The 21,448-nt window shown below is 39.2% G+C and overlaps 1 protein-coding gene across 2 annotated transcripts in view; it reads left to right on the plus strand.

The window, feature by feature from the left end:
- The window catches only part of ogdhl (oxoglutarate dehydrogenase L), a 30,608-nt gene that overhangs the window by 3,535 nt on the left and 5,625 nt on the right, over positions 1-21,448 (plus strand). The window contains exons 4-22 of one of the 2 annotated variants that reach the window (XM_030156222.1): positions 284-386; positions 3,061-3,176; positions 3,275-3,429; positions 5,855-6,001; positions 6,096-6,186; positions 6,274-6,453; positions 6,530-6,658; positions 7,726-7,905; positions 7,996-8,148; positions 8,770-8,872; positions 9,633-9,761; positions 9,959-10,109; positions 17,627-17,754; positions 17,851-18,029; positions 19,326-19,397; positions 19,986-20,111; positions 20,826-20,898; positions 20,994-21,157; positions 21,243-21,397. In XM_030156222.1, coding sequence (XP_030012082.1) covers positions 284-386; positions 3,061-3,176; positions 3,275-3,429; positions 5,855-6,001; positions 6,096-6,186; positions 6,274-6,453; positions 6,530-6,658; positions 7,726-7,905; positions 7,996-8,148; positions 8,770-8,872; positions 9,633-9,761; positions 9,959-10,109; positions 17,627-17,754; positions 17,851-18,029; positions 19,326-19,397; positions 19,986-20,111; positions 20,826-20,898; positions 20,994-21,157; positions 21,243-21,397 — 2,534 coding nt within the window. Of the gene's footprint in view, positions 1-283; positions 387-3,060; positions 3,177-3,274; positions 3,430-5,854; positions 6,002-6,095; positions 6,187-6,273; positions 6,454-6,529; positions 6,659-7,725; positions 7,906-7,995; positions 8,149-8,769; positions 8,873-9,632; positions 9,762-9,958; positions 10,110-17,626; positions 17,755-17,850; positions 18,030-19,325; positions 19,421-19,453; positions 19,869-19,985; positions 20,112-20,825; positions 20,899-20,993; positions 21,158-21,242; positions 21,398-21,448 lie in introns of those variants that run through there. The other variant, XM_030156223.1, reaches the window with a different exon arrangement.

The following is a 21,448-nucleotide window of genomic DNA, read 5'->3' on the forward strand; positions in this document are numbered from 1 at the left end:
CAAAAGCCTCACTTTTATTCCCAGCTTGTTGCAATCCTGGTGGAATTGTGTGTACATGTATGTGTAGACAGACATAAAAGCGGTCCCAGGGGGCTCTTTTTCTGAGAAAGGTCGACCTGTTCCTGAGAGTTTGCTTATGTTCTTCTCCAGCTGTTTAAACTCAGTCAGCATCAGAAAAGCTTTTGTGGAGAAGCCTGTTGTTTTCTCCCGCCTCTAACTCTTTTATTTAACCTTACTCCCACCATCCCACTTTTTCCACGTCTCTGTCTGTCATATTGTGTAGATTCGAGGTCACCATGTTGCCCAGTTAGACCCTCTGGGGATCCTGGAGGCAGACCTGGACTCCTTCGTCCCCTCTGACCTGATCACCACTATTGACAAATTAGGTAAGCAGGCACCAATAATACTGTTATCTAGAGTAGTTTGTATTTTTTTCAGGGCCCATGAAACCCATTTAAAGTCGTCTGCATAATTTCAATATTTGCTCTTGTTCTTGGAAAAGTGCCTTGAGAAACAAAGTTGTCATCGAACTACAGGTCTAAATATAGATTTCTAGGCTTGTGCAGGACCAAAGGCATATGGAATTAACCCAGAGGCACTATATATGCTGATTTGATTCCCACTATAGAAGTCCTTCCTTCTAATTAACTCAGGATACTTGCACTTCTTAAGAATTTTAGTCAGAAGCATATTCTTCTTCTTGGCAAGCTAACTTCAAAAGCATTTTCATAAACAATATCTTTAATATACAGTATACTAAATGCATTTTCCTTTGTTACAGCTCCATTTCTGTGTGTCTTGGGTACATACTTAGATGTTTGTGTAAACATGTATTATATAGACATCAGTGGATCCAGTTTTGCATAACTCATGTATATTTTGATATTCTAGCCCCATCACAGTTCTCCAGTGCATCTACAGTGGTTGGTCAGCCAAAAGCTGTCATTAATCTCAGGCCTAGCTCCTGTCATTCTCCATTTAATTTAGCAGACTGAAGATCGGAGGATGAGCTACAACCTCGGAAAGGGATCGAAGTCTATCGTAATAGCTTGTAAAAAAGTAGAGAGAGCGAGGCAGAGATGGAGAGAGACATTGTTTCTGCCTGCTGCCTTTATCAGTGATCTGTGTGTGTCAGGGCATAGCATTGCATAATGTATTGTCACCAGGCCTATGTCTCGCTAATGAAAGCTAATGACAGCCTTGGCTGCCCCTTATTTGGTCAGCTGATGGTGCACGAGTCTATTCTTGGCTTCTTGTATCTTTGTTCCGTTCCTAATATGATTTGCACCTGTCTCCTCCTATGTTGCCTGCAACATTGAGCTTGAGCAGCTCTCTCAGGTGCGCTTTGTTAGCACAGGAACTTAGATTGGTACTGCACAAAATCTCTAATGGTCCTGCCGTCATTTTGAAGTACACCATAGCTAAAGGTTTTTAGTTAAGCTTTGTGAAGTTTCGTTTTAGTGGTAGCACTAATATTATGAGTAATTGAATGTTATTAACCGATACTGTTTATTAAAAATCAGAGCCCATTTTAGTTTTTGTTAGTTTTCTCCTAATTTCAATTGCATTTTCATGTTTAGGGTTACTTTGAGTTTTTCATGCATTATAAAAAAAAAAAACCTTGACTTGTAGAGGCTGAAAAAGAATATTATTTACAAAGGTTCGATTTTGTCCAAAGCCATTTCATTCTTGTACACCATCTGCCACTAATGTTGGGCAAAAAAAAAACAACACAGATAGTTTTACTCATGTATTTCATTTTAGTTCTTGTATTGTGCCATATTTTTTTGTAGTTTTTATCCAGTTTCCAATGTTTTTGAGCTTTAGTTTTAGTCATAGTGTCATGACGGAGTGAATGAATGGACTCACACGTGCGGTAGTGAAGGGAGTGATAGGTTTTATTAAACGGAAACATAACATGAGAACTAAAACACAAAACCTGAGGGTGGAAACAGAGTCCGCAGGGACACGGGATTAGGGTGGTAAGAGTCTGGGAAAGTCTATAGCTCCTTTTACATAGCACTTCTGTTCCAGGAATGTTTCACCTTTTTTACAGAACGATGTCTGTGTAAATACAGTGGTGGGATCATTTAGTCCCACCTCTGTCACGGCTCTGTAACGCCTCTGGAGGTAGTAACAGAGCCCTGATAAAGGTGGAATCATGATTCTGGAAGGCTATGTAAAAGGAACACCTCTCATTCTGCAACCAAGGTGTCATTTTGATGACATATTGCGTGTGTGACCCCCGCACTAGGAGGATTTAAAAATGAGCGCGGGCCGTGTACAGTAAACAAACATATCAACGTGACCAGAAAGATGTCGAACTGGGGAGACTCCAAGATCCGCGCACTTCGGGTGGGCGGAGGACTCTATCCATGCTAACGTTGTTCATCCTCCATTGTTGTTTTGAGAGCCAACACCACTATGCTTGGTGTATTTCTGAAGCGCAACTTATACGTCACACTATACGCTGCATTGCATCACAGCTCCTTTAATTCCAGAATGCAGGTCCGCTTTGTAAAAATCCAACCTGTCTCACCTCTGTTACTCCTTTGGCTTGGCTGTTGAAATCAGTCAATGGTGGCATGAGGTATGAGGTGAAAGTCCGGGTGAGTATGGAGGTCTGTGAAGCCATGAGCTAGCACCACACTGGAGCAGAGGAGCCCCTTATATGGGCCCCTGATGGAGATGTGCACGAGGTGCGGTGCGCAGTAGGTGAGAATGATGAGTCTAAGGGAGGGGTCAGCGGTAACACAGGAGTGCACTGTGACACATAATTTTTCTGAACCCTTTTATAATTGTAAAATTGCAGTAATAAAAGTTGAAATGGTGTAGGAATGGGAGGATCTTTTATTATATTCTCAAAAATGCAAGAACAAATGGAAGAATTCAAGACTGCAGTGTATTTATTTTAATCTTGGATGAGTGCAGATGTTTGCAATATGAATGTTGTGCTCTATGCTCTTGGCTTTTACTTTTTAGGATTTCACCGCTTGCATTTTTGGTTCAGCAAACCTGATTAGAAAACATTAATGAAATCCTCACATGGTATTACTGCAGGTTTCTATGGTCTTGATGAATCGGACTTAGATCGGAGCTTCCAGCTGCCTGCCACCACCTTCATCGGAGGAGAGGCGACAACCCTACCTCTGAGAGAGATCATATGTAGACTAGAGGTACGTCTTTGGGCTGTATTTTTAGTATTTAACATTAAGAGAAAGATGTAATGCCTGTGAAGTAATATAGTTTATGTTTATCTCCTTTTTTTTTTCAGGCATCATATTGTGGCCACATCGGCGTTGAATTCATGTTCATTAATAACGTGGATCAGTGTCAGTGGATTCGTCAGAAATTTGAAACTCCAGGAGTGATGCGGTTCACCAACTCTGAGAAGAGGACCTTGCTAGCACGCCTCATCAGATCCACACGGTCAGCAGTGAATATACGTATACCTCCACATACTTGTAAATAAACATCTGCTGAATCACATTTTGGTAACAGCACGATGCCTCTCTTTAAATTATAACTCACATCCTGGACTCATATGATAAACTAACTTGTACCCACATACATTTGAAAAGATAAACATCCTATTCTTCACTTGACTTCCTTTTCATTCCTGTTAAATGACCTCAGTATTCATTCGATTTTCCTGGTTTCTTCCTATTATTTTTTCCATACTAATACAACACATTGTGATCTGTGACACACATTTCATTGTAAAAGTTGTAAGATTATAGTATGCCTTTATAATTAATAGCACAATAGTTGGGCATCCTAAACTTTCATAATATACTGTAGCTTCAATGATTTCACTGGATGAAAAAAATCACCTACAACTTGAGGAAAAAAACATCTAATTATGACAAAATCAGGCATACTGATTCCAAATCTGAAATCTGAAATCCTTCACCACAGGATTTTGAGTTACATCAACATGTAGAAAATTCTACTTTTCTAATAATGTGCTGATGCGTTTCATTGTGCTCTCCCAGTCTGTAGATAATATGTGCTAAATTGGCCAAATTTACTCATAGATATGAGCAAGACAAATTAACCTACATAGCAGAGCTCAGCAACTTGGTTATAAATTGTTAAAAACTCTTGCAGACACTTGCTCATTCACTTGCACTCCTCTTGCAAAGACGTGGGTTGTGACAGATTACTGTTGTAGGAAACAGCAGTAATTGCCATCATGTTGCATACTTGAAACTCTTTTCACTTTTGTACACAGGCACTGGTTTATAGGTGTATATTTGCACCAAATGTAACAGCAGATGTGAAGATGGTTAACACAGCTTCACCTCTTCTAATGATTCATCAGGTTTCTGCCAACACAAAGAGAGGCTTCTGCAGGTGTATAATGCATAGATGTTAGTTATATTTAATGGGATAATTGCTTCTACTTATTGACCAAGTCAGCAAGGTCTGACAGACCAATTAAACTAGTGATGTTAACATTAATGATGCTACTCACTGAAATACCTTCATTCCTTGTAAACGAGAGTAAGCTAATCTTGTGGACAAGTCAGGGGCAAAAGTTGGTTTCATTATTTTAGGGCTATTTCCCTGGTTGAGAACACTGGGAAATCTATGCACATTGACAATTATTTACTGATTTGTGCTACATAAAAAGAGAATAAACCAACAACAACATCCTGACCCAGATGCCCCAGCAGTGCAACTGATTGTCACCACATATACTGTATGTCCACTTAGAATTTATGTGATTAAAACACTGAAGGCATATTCAGCTAATGGCTATGTAATGACTTGTGCATAACTCAAAATCTTGATGTGTTGGAGAAATTTTGATTTCTGATTTGGAATTAGCTCAAATGATTTATAGACAATGAAGTATTTTTCACATAGTAGCAAAATCATTGTTGACCAGTGTTCTTTATGGTTGGAACTAGACTGGATCAGCTGGAGGCAGACTCTGTGCTCTGATTGGTTGCTTAACTTCATGGCTGTGATTGGTTCATTAGCTTCTACAGCTGTGAAATATGTACTATTTTGACTATGTTGCTGATAATTATACACCTTTTTTAAACAGACATATTTGCTATATCTTGACTAACAGGTACATAAAGTACATATACACAAACATTTACTCTACACAGTAAGTCTGCTGGTTGTTAGAACTGGTAATGGGCATAATTATTATGTAAATGTCTATAGCATACAATAGTGTCAAATGTGGATTTAGCTAAGTAGCTTGTGCAATGGCTTTTATTCCAAATGCCTTTCTGTAAAATTTTGTAAATTACCTAAATTACTTACCGCTGTGAAATATGTACTATTTTGACTAGGTTGCTGATAATTATACACCTTTTTTAAACAAACCTACTTGCTATATCTTGATTAACAAGTACATAAAATACACATACACAAACATTTCCTCTACGCAATAAGTCTGCTGGTTGTTAAAACTGGTAATGGGCATAATTATAATGTAAATGTCTATAGCATACAATAGTGTCAGATGTGGGTTTCGCTAAGTAGCTTGTGCAATGTCTTTTATTCCAACTGCTTTTCTGTAAAATTTTGTAAATGACCTAAATTACTTAAAAAGACAAACTTGCTCTGTACAAAGAAATACCTAACAATGTAAGACCCAGCTTTGTAATGCTAATATTCTAGCACTAACATTGTATTGCTAACAACACACTGGCTAACAACTTTGTGGCGACATAACTGCTAACGGTGTAACATCCAGTCAGACCCGACCATCCTTCCAGCTGGTCTACTTTAGCGCCAAATATTTCCTGTTGGAGAGCTGTGTTTTAGATTAGAGTAAGTCAGAATAGAACAATCGCTGAAATGTATAAATCTAAACTTTGTTCTTATTTAGTTTTGAAGACTTTCTGGCAAGGAAGTGGTCATCTGAGAAACGTTTTGGTCTGGAAGGCTGTGAAGTACTTATCCCTGCTCTTAAAACCATTATTGACAAGTCAAGTGCAGCGGGCATCGACAGCATCATCATGGGGATGCCTCATCGGTACGGTGCATCACACCTATTCTTCTCTATTCCCTGCATTGATTGCAGAATTTTTTTTCATATTTGACATGGACCTTCTCATGTTATCTTCCAGAGGTCGACTGAATGTCTTGGCCAATGTGATTCGTAAGGACCTGGATCAAATCTTTTGCCAGTTTGATCCCAAATTAGAAGCAGCGGATGAGGTGAGGAAACTGCTGGTCACCTTACAGCGTGGTAAAAATTCAGAGGCAGCTGTTGATTTACTTCTTTTCGTGTTTGTACAAATGTAGGGTTCAGGAGATGTCAAGTACCACCTGGGGATGTATCATGAGAGGATTAATCGCGAGACTGACAAAGACATTACGCTGTCACTAATGGCAAACCCATCTCACCTTGAGGCGGTGGATCCAGTGGTTCAGGGCAAGGCCAAAGCTGAACAGTTTTACAGAGGGGACACTCAAGGGAAAAAGGTATTTAGTATTCAGTTTAACATTGGATTATCTTTTAGTGGCTTTGTCGGCTTAATTCTTTGTTGTGTTTTCATAGGTCATGTCCATCTTAATGCATGGTGATGCAGCTTTTGCCGGACAAGGAGTTGTTTATGAGACCTTTCATCTTAGTGAACTCCCCTCCTACACCACACATGGTACGATCCATGTGGTGGTCAACAATCAGGTATGAGAGGACGTGATGTCACAACATCCTCTGACACTTTCCCCAGAATTATCACATTTAGCAGATATTCTTTCATTATTACTATACACTACTGCTTGTCTGTTGAAATTACTGTTGGTGACAATACTGAAATGCATATATTAGTTTGTAAAGACAATGAGTGTTCCTCAATGTGTCATATTGATTAAATATGTTTTAATCTTTTTAGTGGAGTACTGGCGGGTAATGGAATACAAATAACTGCATTAAATGTATATCAATCAATTAATCAGTCAAATTTTATATTTGTAATGCCACATCATAACAAAACTTATCTCATGACATTTTACATTTCAAGCTGTTCTAAACCAGACTCTTATAGAATGCAAATATGAATCACTGTAGTAACAGCTAAAGTAGGTGTAAATCAAAATATAGTTCTTTAAAATCATTACATTACTCTTTTTATTGTATTTACTCTAATTGAGATGGAACCTTCTCCTTTGTACTCATCACTCAAATCCCCTCTGATTTAAAACATTGTGGAAAAGTGCGTCTGTCTGTACCATAGCACACTATGCACATATTCCACATATGTGCTTACACTGTAGAAAATTGCTAAAAGTCAAAACAGCATGTTCTACTTTTGAGCTGAAAATTCACCTAATTTTATTTTCATTTTTGTTTACTGGTTGTTACTCTAACTTCGTGTTGCTACAAAACAAAAGTTGAGGAAAGGTGACTTTTTCAGTAAAATATATCATTAACTGAACATAAACCCAGTGTGTCCATTCAGTCACTGATCAAACTCCATTGGTTTTACTAGTGAATCAATGTTGTAGGAGATGAAAATGTTTCCGTGGTAACTATGGAGCCTCTGAACATCCAAATGGGTCATATCTGATGACCATGAAAAGATGACAAAGTGCATTTTATACCAATTATTTACATGGATTGATGGGAATAGTGGATGAACAGTTTAGATCAGCAGATGCTTTTGGTCGACGGTGGACGTTTGGATCTTAATGGGTTAATAAGGGTAACTTATCAGTCTTTCATACTATGGCTGTAATATTGATGCTTCTCAGATTGGATTTACGACTGACCCTCGAGTGGCCCGTTCCTCTCCCTACCCCACTGATGTAGCACGGGTGGTCAATGCACCCATCTTCCACGTAAACGCTGATGACCCTGAAGCGGTCATGTACGTATGCCGGGTGGCTGCAGAGTGGAGGAACACCTTCAACAAGGATGTGGTCATTGACCTGGTCAGTCAAAGCCAAGCATTAATTGATAAACATAAAACACAAATTAACATCTGCATCTTTTAGACGTAATGATTTAATTGTGTCTTTTAGGTATGTTACAGACGGTTTGGTCATAACGAGATGGATGAGCCCATGTTCACACAGCCACTGATGTATAAACAGATCCGACGGCAGGAGCATGTGCTGAAAAAGTACTCTGATAAGCTCATTGCTGAAGGAGTGGTGACACTGCAGGAATTTGAGGTTGGTGATCTACTGCTGTTTTCTCGTGTTAAATATCCCGTATATTGGTTGCAGCTACTGTATGTTGTTTTATTTGTACCTCCATTTGCTGGGCAATGCACACTAAATCATACTTAGATATTACCCTAGCCTTCAAGGAACTAGTAGCACTGCTATAGTTTCAATTTACTGCCTCAGTTCAGTCACGTTGCCGCACAATCCTTCATGTGCAATATATATTACTCAATGAAGTTGAAGTAGTCCTCAGATCCTGGTTCTATTAAATGGAATTGCTCAAGTTCTTCATCCAAAGCAGAAACATAATCGTAACATCCATTTGAAACATTGTCTTATACTGGGATGTCAGAGATATATATGGCAAGAACTGTATACTGCGTTAGTTCTTTGCACTTTGTGAACATTGTTTTTCAGTTTTGTGGCCAGCTTTCTGGATGCTTAGAAAGCCAATTTATAATATGCCCAGACACAGCAAAAAATTTGTACTTTTTGGGCACTTGTTTCTTCCCATAAGATTTTCATTCCCTCAGCTACACATAGGTTTAAATAGTTATAGCTACAAACCTGAAAACTAAGTAAGCACACTGACATACATCATTTAACATGTACCTTATGTGGTTACAGGAGGAAGTCGCCAAATATGACAAGATATGTGAGGAGGCATACACCAGCTCTAAGGATGAAAAAATTTTACACATCCGACACTGGCTAGACTCCCCCTGGCCAGGTAAAACTCGTCTTAAAGGGGTCATATTTTGCTAAACCCACATTTATTAGTCTTAGGTACATTTATTTGTGTATTTGGGGACCCTTATAGTACAACAAGTTTGAATTTGAACCCTCCAGGTGCTGCAAAGCCAGCTTTATACCGGTAAAATTATTTTGGCAAAAATCACATGGATTTCTACAGCCTGTTTTAATTCCTGCTTAATTTGTTACATCTATAACCAGTTATGCCAAGACATTTGCACATATAAGGTCAAGACTTCTGATGAACATTTCTCTGAGTACAACATAATTGTTTGTCAGCAGCAGCGGTTGTAGTCCATACTGAAAATATGTCCAAACTTCGAGCCGATTACCTAAAATCTTCAGTTGTTGGTTGAACGGGACAGAGCAGCACAGCCAAAAACCTGGAGGGGGTGGAGCGTGAAGTAGCTCATGTGCATTTAAAGGGCCAGCGCTCAAAATGACCTTTCTGGTGTCATTACTCAGAAATAGGGTTGAAGATGGACCTGTGGAGTTGAATTAATGAAGAATTCAGGCCCAAGCAGAGCATTTACAGTTTATGTAGACCACAGGGAAATGTTTTAAAATGCAGAATTCCATTTTAAAAAAAGCAAAATATCACTCCTTTAACTTAAAAATAATATATACCCTACTTAAACAGAGAACAATACAATCAAGCTCAAACACCAGCTGGCCTATGTGAACAAAGCATAATGATGAGTGTTTGTTTTGCTGTCTATCCCTCTCTTTATTTGCAGATTTTTTCACAGCACAGGGAGAGCCCAAGAGTATGACTTGTCTTCCCACAGGGTTAGATGAGGAGATTCTGCAGCACATTGGACAAACTGCTAGCTCAGTGCCTCTGGAGGACTTTAAAATCCATCCTGGTGAGCCCAGTGCATTGCGCAGCTACACAGGAGTACAAAAATCAGAGGTCCACCCATAAATACATCCTTTCTCAAAGCAGGTTTTTGTGTAATTTATAGTACAGTATGTCAGTCCATTGCGTTTTACACTCCCTATCCCCGATACTCTCCTAACATCCTCAGTTTTATTTTCTGTCCCCCATGTGTGTCCTCTCCAGGTGTTTCTCGTATCCTCCGTGGCCGAGCAGACCTGGTGAAGAACCGGCAGATGGACTGGGCTCTGGGAGAATACATGGCTTTTGGTTCACTTCTTAAAGATGGCATCCATGTGCGACTCAGTGGGCAGGATGTAGAGCGGGGCACTTTTAGGTGAGTAAATGTCAAGGCACATGAAATCTGGCCAGCAAGAGGCCAAATAATGATGTTCTCATTTGTTTAAGTGAGGTTGAATTACAACCGTACCCTGAGCTCCCACTGCAATCAGTCAATTTACTATTGATCGGTATTCAGCTTTGCTTTGTTAAAGGCTGCATGTACTTGTGTATCTGTGTGCAATCACCTATCTTCCATAAGGCCCCGTGGTATCATTTTCTTTGCATTTAACCAGTTGTGCTGGATGATGAATTCCATTTGACGACAAAGTGGAGTGTGACTTGCTGATAGTTACTAGCATAGGTACCACTACATCAACACTACACATGAAAGTGTGTTGTGCCATTTACAAATACTTGGGCATGTGTCCAAGAGTTGGAGACACAACATCAAGAAAGAAAAGGCTGTGAGAATTCTTCCTCCTCCTGTTCTTCTCATCATAGGGTGTTTGGTTTGAGCATTGTGCTTTTTTGTTTCCATTTTTATGTCTAGACCGATAGCTGGCAGATAGTCAAACACAATCTTCTTTTATCTTCAGTAAAGCACTATTTAATGTTTATTTAACCAGGAAAAAAGATCACATCGAGATTAAGAACCTCTTTTCCAAGGGAGTCCTGGCCAAGAGGCAGCATGTAATACAACACACAGTTACAACATTCAAGAATTTACAGGTCAAGTCAAACTATGAAAAACAAGTGCAAGTCATTGAGTTATTCTCTAGCTCTTTGAGTTTGGATTTAAAAGCATTCAAGGAGATCAATTCAGTCAGTTTCCAGTCTTTTAGCAACATATTCCATGTGCAAGGAGCAGAGTAGACAAATCCCCTTTTACCCAGTTCTGTACGGGCGTACGGCACTGAGAGGAACAACTGATCATGTGATCGCAGACAATAAGAATCAACACTTCTTCTTGTTATTGAACTACAGATACAGGAAGGCAATAGTCCAAGTATGGCCTTGTAAATAAAGGTGTACCAGTGTTCCAGCCTCCTAGTGGACAGGGCAGGCCAATCCACTCTGGAATACAACTCACAATGATGTGTCATGGCTTTAGAATTAGTAATAAACCTCAGAGAAACATGATAAACTGTGTCAACCATTTGAAGACATTCTGAGGATGCATTATTTGGACAGGCCTTTAATCTAGGAACCTCAGGTGATTTAGAAATAAACACCTACAATGGTGTTTTGTGCTGTGGATTCTCACTGGATAATCAAAATCTATTTTTTATTAAAATGTACTTACATTATCTCCCAGATCTAATGTCAGGGCTCACCATTAATAGGCTACTAGTCACTGATAATTGTGTAACCTGCTGAAAAGACACACATTACCATACATGTCATCTAGTTCAGTGTCTTTTAACACTTCCTCTTCTGAGTGATTGAAGCTTGCTCTTTCAGTGAATAAATCTTTAAGCTATATTGTATCATGGGCCCTCTGAATTTTCAAATAAAACACTTGAAAACCTTACTTTATAATTATCAGCACATTACTCTCAGCCAGGAAATAGGCAAAATAAATACACAAAAGACACAATTTATTGCACTTCAACTTCAACTCAAATAGATATCAATTTGCATATAGGGCTAGTATTATCTTACAACCTCTGTGGTTGCTGAAGTAGGGTAGGTAATTTTTGATGGACTTTTTACTTAGAGACATGACAGATTTGCACAGTTAGTTAAGATCACAGAGACCTCTACAATTATTACACATTACCAGAGGTCCACAGTTCATGTTCAATCCAAATGATGATTACTTTTTGTTCATTCTAGGTTCCAGAAATGATTAAATTCCAATCAGCCATGTAAGTGTATAGTGTTAAGATTCAGTAAGATTTAGCTCTGCAAAAACTTTGAAAGGTTGAAAGTTTCCACCACTATATCTCAATATATCATGCATAGATTTCATTCAGATTTTCAATGAATTATCTTTAGATGTAAAATAAGCCCTTGACTGAATTTTTTGCAAAAATGTGTACCAAGGCTCAGTTTCATACAGGGACTGAAGTGCCTTTCCAGAGGTTGATTTATTCTCCATTAATACTTTACAGACACTGTGACTGCCAGGGATGGTAAGGGTTTAGCTTCCTTGTGCTCTTTAGTCTGGACTAGTTTTCTGTCATGTGTCAACTTTTATATTGTAGTACATTGATAAGGATTTTTTGTGCTTATTGCTTTACATTTGTTCTGCATTTTAAAGTCAGCTTAAGAGGTAAGCAGCAAACTTATAATGAAACTGAATTAAATAATTGGGGTGGTGTTGTGGGTTGTAGCACAGTTTGACAGACACAAGACATCAGCGAAGTCTCATGGGATCTTTGAAGCCCACATGGTGTTGTCATGGTGTGGAGGGAACGAGTGACACATGAACAAAACCAGCTCCCCCTTTCACTATGCCTGTCTCATCTGTCCCCTATCATTTCTCCACCAGCCCATCTCTACTGACACCCACCCCCTCCTATCCTCACAGCGACATACATCACACTAACTAACCACTGACTACGGGGCTTTTTCTTTTGCTTCACATTTACCACTGACATGTACTTCTCCCCCTCTGCTGTCCCCGTCAGCAGGGTAATTTGCTTGGCTGAAAATAAAATGGCAGTAGTCAAACGTCCATGCTCGGTTTCTGTATCACCTGTTGTTTATTCAAATCCTCTTTTGTTTCTGGTGGGAGCTGCGTTTTGTCTTTTGTGTTACCTTCAGGTATTCTTTTCCTTTTGTGCTTTTTTTCCCCCCCTTTCCCACCTACACTTTTTTTCTCCCCCCACCACTCTGTTTCCCTTCACAGTTCTTAGGAGCTGAGCATATTGGCATGTTACAGTTGAGTGCGCCAGCCTGCGCTTGTGTGATGTACGTAACCGCGTGGACTAATGGATTCAGTCGTTGTGTTTGGGTGGGTCGCATGCGCTGTGCCGTGCACCCCTTTCCCTGACTAATGGGGCCCCCAGGCAGAGGAGGAGTGTATGTATGTGTGTGAAAGGAAACAAGGACGGAAGAAACAAAAAAGAAAGAAAGAAAGGAAGGAAGGAGGAAAGAATGGAACATAGAAATAAAGAAAGAAATGAAGACCAGCAGAGGGAAAGAGAGAAAGAAAGGAGTACGGATGAAAGGAAAGAACAAAGAAAGGTAAGAAAGAAAGCAGGAAATGGAAAAAAAGAAAGTAAGTGAGAAGGGACGTAAGGAAGGAAAAAATGATGGAGGAAGGAAGGAGGCAAAATAGAAAAGAAAGGTGCAAAGATAGGAAGGAGGGAAGGAGTGATCTAATGACAGAAGAAGAAAGGAGGCAGTAGAAAAAAGAAAAATGCAAAGAAAGAGTTAAGAGAAAAAAGGAAGAAAGAAAAAACAAGGGAGGAAAGAAAGAAGAAAAAAGTTAGAATGGGAGGAAGATGGAAGTAGAGACAGAAAAAAGAGGAAGTAAGGGTGGACTGAAAGCACAAGGGAAGAAAAACTGGAAGAAATAAAGAAATGAAAGAGGAAGGAAGGAGTAAAGGAAAAACATGCAAGGACAGGAAGAAGATAGTAAATTAAGAAAAAATGAAGGCAGGAAGGAAGGAAGGAAGGAAGGAAGGATGAGGCAATCCAAGAGAAAGACATCCTTCCTGTGAGGGTTTTTGTTCTTCTGGATTCAGAGAATCAAACATGAAATAGTGTGTTGGCTCAATTAGCAGTGGATGCTGTTGGTTTTGTTCTTTCTTCAAAGGATTTCTTGAAGTGAAAGCAGATATCCTGCACATGTGGAACAGGGATCAAACAAAACAAAAAAATTATGCAGTATGCGTCCTCATTACTTAAATTATGGATGATACAGTGTGCAGAATTCTAATCTGATTATCAGTCTCGTATCTGGACTTAATATCACATTCGAGATAACAATCGATACATTTGGGTTATTTCCTGCAGCTTTTCTTCCACCTGACCATTACATAACCTCCATGGTTTTGTCGGTGTGTGTGTCTGAGAATGCAGACACCATTAGAGTGATGTTAAAGGGGTTTAAGTGATTGTCTGATCGTGCTGGTTCTGATGGCTGATTCCTACACTTGGAGCGAGCGGACTGGCAGAGCTTGTTATAGCTCGCCTCTTTGCTCCCATCAAGTCTTATTGGGCGTCCCACTGACTGAAGACTAGGACGGAGGAAACTATTCCTCATGGATGCTCTGTATGGACTAGAACTGTGACCGCAGCACATGTGTGTATTTACTGGGTATCCTACATGTCCTGAAAAACCTTGGATCATTTGCAGTTCTAATTTCAGTATTTACTGTTTGTTTTATAAACGTTGGAAATGTTTATTGTATTAATTCATGTACTATAATCGACCAGTACATTGTATTCTAATTGTTACATACATGATTAACACATTACAGAGGTTTGCCTGAAATGCAGTCTCTAAGAAGAAATGAGATTTAAAAAAAAGAAAAAAAACAGAAAGTCTATTTAATTCATGGGCATTGTACTTCTTTATATTGTGTCCATAGGTTATTGAGTGTTCTGTTGTCTGTTGTTGACATACATAAGTAAACTGATACTGAATGACCATGATTTAACTACTAAAGTACTTACTTAAAGGGGTCATATTTTGCTAAACCCACTTTTGTTAGTCTTTGGTACATTTATTTGTGTATTTAGGGACCCTAATAGTTCTAAAAGTTTGAATTTCAACCCTTCAGGTGCTGCAAAGCTATCTTTATATTCAGTTTGGCAAAAATCAAGTGGATTTCTAAAACCTGTTTTAATTCCTTCTTAATTTGTTACATCTATAACTGGGTCATTCCATGTCAAATCACCCAAAAAAAAAGACATTTTAAACCCCACCTCCTCCAAATTCAATGAAAATTGGTTTATAGGTAAATCCTAGCCAGAAAAGCCAAATTTTCAAATTTTAGCAAAATCGGACCAACGGTTTTTGAGATATCGCCATTTCTTTTTTTCACTTTTTAGCGAAAAAGGGCGTGGCCGCCAAATTTCAAAGTGTTGTATCTCCGAGTGGTCCGATTTTCAAAAATAAAGTATATTTGTGAAGGGGAGATCATAAGGAATCTAAGTACATCATTACTTTTATCTTTTAAGTGTTATATCTCATCATGACCTTTTGACCTATATTTTGACCTTGAAATTGACAATTTGGGACAAATGACCCTGCGACGACTTTTCCTGAAAATTGTAGCCCAACATGTTGCCTACAACATATAAAGAAATTGGAGAGGTAATATTTTTCATTTTGAAGCAATATCAATTAGAATGAGACATACTTGCCACTAAAATGATCATCCCTGTATTCTGTGTACATAAACCATGTATTATCCATGTACATCACATATTCACAAAGTCAAGAGAAGATATATGCCAATTATCAGTCTTAATATGGAAAATCCAGTGTCTTTAGTCTTTTTATGTAATGACATGTCTATTCAGTGTCAAGAATCCATTTGTTGCATTCACTTGAAATCCTGAAAAGGTCATCTGAAGAGAGGCAATAGTTTCTAGTAGAGGAGGAGGTTAGGTACGGAGCAGTTATCACACATAGAATATCCGACTCCGGAATCCAACATTGGTCATCCCTTGATGGCCAGTGGAAGGTTTTAGCAGGTCCAGATGGATGCATAAATTTGATGTGGTAGTCACCGAATTCCTCAGAAATTTCGTCAACTAGTCCGATCCACGGATGTTCATCGTACATACAGCAGACGAAATTCTGCTGTTTTATTTCCAAGGGAATTTGCATGACCCTGGGTGTACATGTTTCATTGTTGGCGTCTTGGATTTGTACCAAATCTGGAGGACTGTCCTGCTCAGAGAGTTTAAAGGCTTTAATCTGAGTGAGGGAGACAGGTACAAAACGATGATACTGCAGAGTGCATTTGATAGTCCTTGCTAACTGGAATCGAGGTTTGAGGTTTTCTTCGTTGGCGGCGACTTCATCTTGTGTGACATGAAAGAAGGAGATTCCAGGGATATTCTTGACATAGTATTCAAACATTGCTTTAGAATCCAGAATATAACCTTCAGTAACACACTGCAGACTGGCCTTTGTGACCAATCGTTTTATTTTTTATTTATTTTTTTATTTTATTTATTTTTGATTCCTGTGTATGATGTAATTTAGGGCAGACTTGAGGTCTGCAGTTAACAGACATCAAAGGCTGAGGGAAATTTAGTGGCAGACATATGGTCTGCAGTTTAAGTGGGTTAGGTCATGTGACCCCTGACTTGTATTCTAGATAAAGAAATTATCTGAATAAAGTTTAAGTTGAGAATAGCATGCACTACTGCAAGCAAGTGGTTTTGAGTTGTCTTGTTAGTAGTGTAGAGACAGAGAACATGTTAACCATGTGGTAAGCATATAATGTGTGAAATGTGTTGAATTGTGTGTACGGATGTACATAGAATGTACAGGAGTAGGACTTTTAGCTGTGGTAATACACATTTCAAACTGATGCTGCTTCAAAATGAAAAATATTACCTCTCCAATTTCTTTATATGTTGTAGGCAACATGTTGGGCTACAATTTTCAGGAGAAGTCGTCGTGGGGTCATTTATCCCAAATTGTCAATTTCAAGGTCAAAATATAGGTCAAAAGGTCATGATGAGATATATCACTTAAAAGATAAAATTAATGATGTATTTAGATTCCTTATGATCTCCCCTTCACAAATATACTTTATTTTTGAAAACCGGACCACTGGTTGCTGAGATACAGCACTTTAAAATTTGGCGGCCACGCCGTTTTTCGCGAAAAAGTGAAAAAAAGAAATGGCGATATCTCAAAAACCGTTGGTCCGATTTTGCTAAAATTTGAAAATTTGGCTTTTCTGGCTAGGATTTACCTATAAACCAATTTTCATTGAATTTGGAGGAGGTAGGGTTTAACTCATTGGGTGATCTGACATGGAATGACCCAACTAGTTACATCACGACATTTGCACATATAAGGTCCAGACAAACATTTTTCCGAGTACGCCAGCATTGTTTGTCAGCTGCAGCGGTTGTAGTCCAGACTGAAAATATGTCCAAACTTAGAGCCGATTACCTAAAATGTTCAGCTGTTGGTTGAATGGGACAGAGCAGCACAACCAACAACCTGGAGGGGGTGGGGCCTGAAGTGGCTCATGTGCATTTAAAGGGCCAGCGCTCAAAATGACCTTTCTCGAATCAATACTCAAAAATAGGGTTGAAGATGGACCTGTGGAGTTGAATTATTGTCAGACCCAAGCAGAGCATTTACAGTTTATGTAGACCACAGGAAATTTTTTTAAAATGCATAATTCCATTTAAAAAAAAGCAAAGTATCACTCCTTTAAATTAGTTTGTCAAGGACAGAATGTTTAGCCTCCAAAAGTAAATTATGTTATAATAATTGTGAGTACTTGCTGGATATCTGTGTTTTGTAGGATTCATTCATCCATTGGTTGGTGAGGTGTTGAAGAATCACAGCAGTTTCCTCTCATGTGGTTTCTCTGGTGTGTTTTTGTCAGTCTGTTTTATCTTTGCCTTTCTGTTTTGCAGCCATCGTCATCATGTTCTTCATGATCAAGAGGTGGACAAACGAATCTGCATTTCCATGAATCACCTGTGGGCGAACCAGGCCCCTTATACTGTCTGCAACAGCTCCCTGTCAGAGTATGGAGTCCTCGGTAAAGCTTTATGAAGCCTGTCTGGTGGCACAATACCATGAATGACTTTTAGGACTGGCGTTGTGTAGATGTTAATGGATGATGATGTTATTTCAGGTTTTGAGCTTGGTTTTGCAATGGCAAGTCCAAACGCTCTGATCCTGTGGGAGGCCCAGTTTGGAGATTTTCATAACACAGCCCAGTGTATCATTGACCAGTTCATCAGCTCGGGCCAGGCCAAGTGGGTCCGCAACAATGGGATTGTCCTGTTGCTTCCACATGGCATGGAGGGAATGGTGAGATTTCCAGTTCTTTAGATCATACTATTGCATTAATAATTTCATTTATATTATGACATAGACAGCCCGACGTGAAAAAAAAGGTTGCCATCTGAATTTAACTGAATTGTTCAGATCATTACAATAGATAATTACTGCTGTGACTGATATTCTTAGTTCTTTAAAGGCGCGGGAGACTTTCGTGACCAATTTTTCATCAAATCTGTAAAACCTCAGTCATAGCCTAAGTATCACAAATCTTTAAGTCTTTCTGTGATTACTCACCTGAATCTCTTGCATTATTGTGAACAATTTCGAAGTGCCATTCACCATAAACAAAACGTGTTTACATTCAGAGCCAGGAGGTAACTCGGGCATCTTCGGAATTTTGTCACAACGTGCATTGTGGGAAACGGAGGTTTGCGCAGCCGCCTGACAGCAGCAGCTGCTAAAGACACGACGCAGAAACGGCAGGAGCTCCCTTCCCTTCATGCACATTCCTCCAGCCGTTTCCGTGTTTCAGCCGTTTCCGCGTGTTTCATCCATATAATATCATATGGTCGTGCTGCTGCTGCCGCTGCAGGTGGCTGCACGAACCTCCCTTTCCCACAATGCACGTTGCGACAAAATTCTGAAGATGCCCGAGTGACCTCCTGGCTCTGAATGTAAACAGACATTTTGTTTATGGTGGATGGCACGAAGAAATTGTTCACCGTAATGCAAGAGATTCAGGTGAGTAATCACAGAAAGACTTACAGATTCGTGATACTTAGGCTTTGACTGAGGTTTTACAGATTTGATGGAAAATTGGTCACGAAAGTCTCCTGCATCTTTAACTGATGCAGTAGCGTCTCATTTATTAAACAACCATCAGTTTGCTTGGGAATATGAAGACTGAGAAAGACAGACCAACCGACCAACCGATAGACAGATAGATACTTTATTAATCCCTCTCTCAACTCACCCTATATTTTTTCTTAGTAAGTTTTTGTTAAATTTTTATCAATTACTAGAAATTTCAAGCGACCCCATTTGATTTCCAGGCAACCCCATGTGGGTCCCGACTTGAAGGTTGAAAAACACTAGTTTAACAAGTATAAACAATATAAAAACTTTAAAAAGAGGCAAGTTTCACTGAGGATTTTTTACACTATCTCTACTCAGTGTCATAACTACACATACAGTGTTGAGTTACAGCCTTTTGTGTAAATATATCTGGACAGACTGACTTTGGGATTTAATTAAATGTACAGCTTTGACATGTATAATGTATGGTTTGACATAATTTATCTTTGTGTGTCCTTCTATTTTCAGGGTCCGGAACATTCTTCAGCTCGACCCGAACGCTTCCTGCAGATGAGCAACGATGACCCCGATCACTTCCCTGTATGATCCACATGTACACGTACATTAGGGCTCCTACGGCCTCCAATTTAAGAAACACTGAATTTCAATGATCAACTCCATCTATTTGGAGCCGACAGTGACCAGTTAACTTTCATTTTAAATGGCTGATGTCATGACTGCCTAAACGATAGCTTAAGTGATGATAGCCAATTTCTGTAAAGCACAAAAGTCTCTTCATATTGGCCCCGGGAGTGTTACAATTCAGCAATAAGTCAGGTCCCAAAGGTGAGCCAGCGTGAGGAAACATTCATGAAGTGAACCACGGCAGGCTGTATCAGCAGAAGCCCACCAGATTCATCTCCAAATGGGATATTGATCAAACTATTAGTGAGAGCATACTGAGGGATTAACATCCTCTCTGCTGTCTGTTTGTGTGGATGTGTGAGAGAGCAAGAGAAATGGAAACTGTGAACTCTTGCACTCATAGATTACATCTTCTGTCCAATTATAGAAAGAAAACACCGCCGCAACCAAGACAACTATACTGCTCTACATTGTCTATAGTTAGATTTCAGTTTTCAGACTTAACAACATTTGTGTTTCTTGTGTAAATAATCTTTTTTGTAGGAGTTCAATGGAGATTTTGAGGTTCAGCAGCTGTATGACTGTAACTGGATTGTGGTCAATTGTTCCACTCCTGCCAACTACTGTCACGTGCTCCGACGGCAGATTCTTCTACCATTCAGAAAACCGGTAAAGTGTAGCTTTACGATCAGTGTATGTTGTTTTGTCTGTCTTTGCTTCATTATTGTTTGATCCAGTTACATTAATGTCACTGTGTTTTCTCATTTGTCTAGTTTTTCCAGACACTTAACTCTTTCTGTTTTGTCATATTTCAGACTATCAGTGTCTTACATGAACTGAAGAAAAAAAGTCTGATCCGATACTATTAAAAGCACACAGTTGGGTTCTGCATTAAAACCAGCCCGATGTGATTCTAATTCATATGTTTTTGAAGGTCTAAAGCACAATGGGTATGAAGTTCTGGGTGTGAAGTTGTGAAAGATTTCTCTTTTTTTATTCTTACAGTTTATGTCCACAGCGAATGTCTTAACTGATCCCCTGTCGCACATAAATGCAATGCTTTGTGGAGCATGAGAAAATGACTTCCTGAGCAAATTAGCGAGGGAGCCAACAGGGGGATAATGTTGTTTGTTTTTTTATGAAAAGCTCTGAAATTACGGCCTTGGTTGGTTGAGCACAAAAGGCTTTATTTATTTGTTAAAAAAAAAATGTTTTGTTTTCCCAGTGCTGATGCTTTGTGCTATATGGTGGTAACAAATTAGCGTGAAAAGAGATAAAAACTTATCTCTGGAGTTTTTCAAAGTGTGCAGTTAGACATGGATGACAGAATCAATCTGTTGTTTTTAGTTGACAGGAAACTTTATTTATTTATTTTTTAAACAGCTGATCATTTTCACTCCCAAATCTCTGCTGAGGCTTCCTGAGGCAAGATCCAGTTTCGATGACCTGGCCAAAGGTGGAGTTTCTTGCATTCTCTCTGAAATATGGCTTGAAATTGTTAGAAATATTGATGGACAGTCATAAACAATGTATACTGCTCTATATGTGCAGGTACAAAATTTAGGAGGGTGATTCCTGATGAGGGTCCTGTGAGTCAAAACCCGGGCCAAGTGAAAAGGGTCATATTCTGCACGGGCAAAGTCTACTATGAGCTGAACAAAGAGAGGAAACAGCAGAACATGGATAGGGACATCGCGATTATCAGACTTGAACAGGTGCTTTTTATGATTTGCAGTCAAGAAATTCTATTAAAATGATCATGATTGAGTCCATCACTTCCTTCAACCTCTTTCATTTCAGATCTCACCATTTCCATTTGACCTGATCAGAGATGAGGTAGAAAAATACCCCAATGCTGAGCTGATCTGGTGTCAAGAAGAGCACAAGAACATGGGTTACTATGATTATGTCCGACCACGTTTCCTCACTGTGGTGGCCAACAGGAGACCCATCTGGTGAGGACGTTTGCTCGAATTTCATATGCTGTTTTTTGTTTTGTTCAACAT

The sequence above is a fragment of the Sphaeramia orbicularis genome, chromosome 15 (genome assembly GCF_902148855.1).
Source record: "Sphaeramia orbicularis chromosome 15, fSphaOr1.1, whole genome shotgun sequence".
NCBI classification, from domain to species: domain Eukaryota; kingdom Metazoa; phylum Chordata; class Actinopteri; order Kurtiformes; family Apogonidae; genus Sphaeramia; species Sphaeramia orbicularis.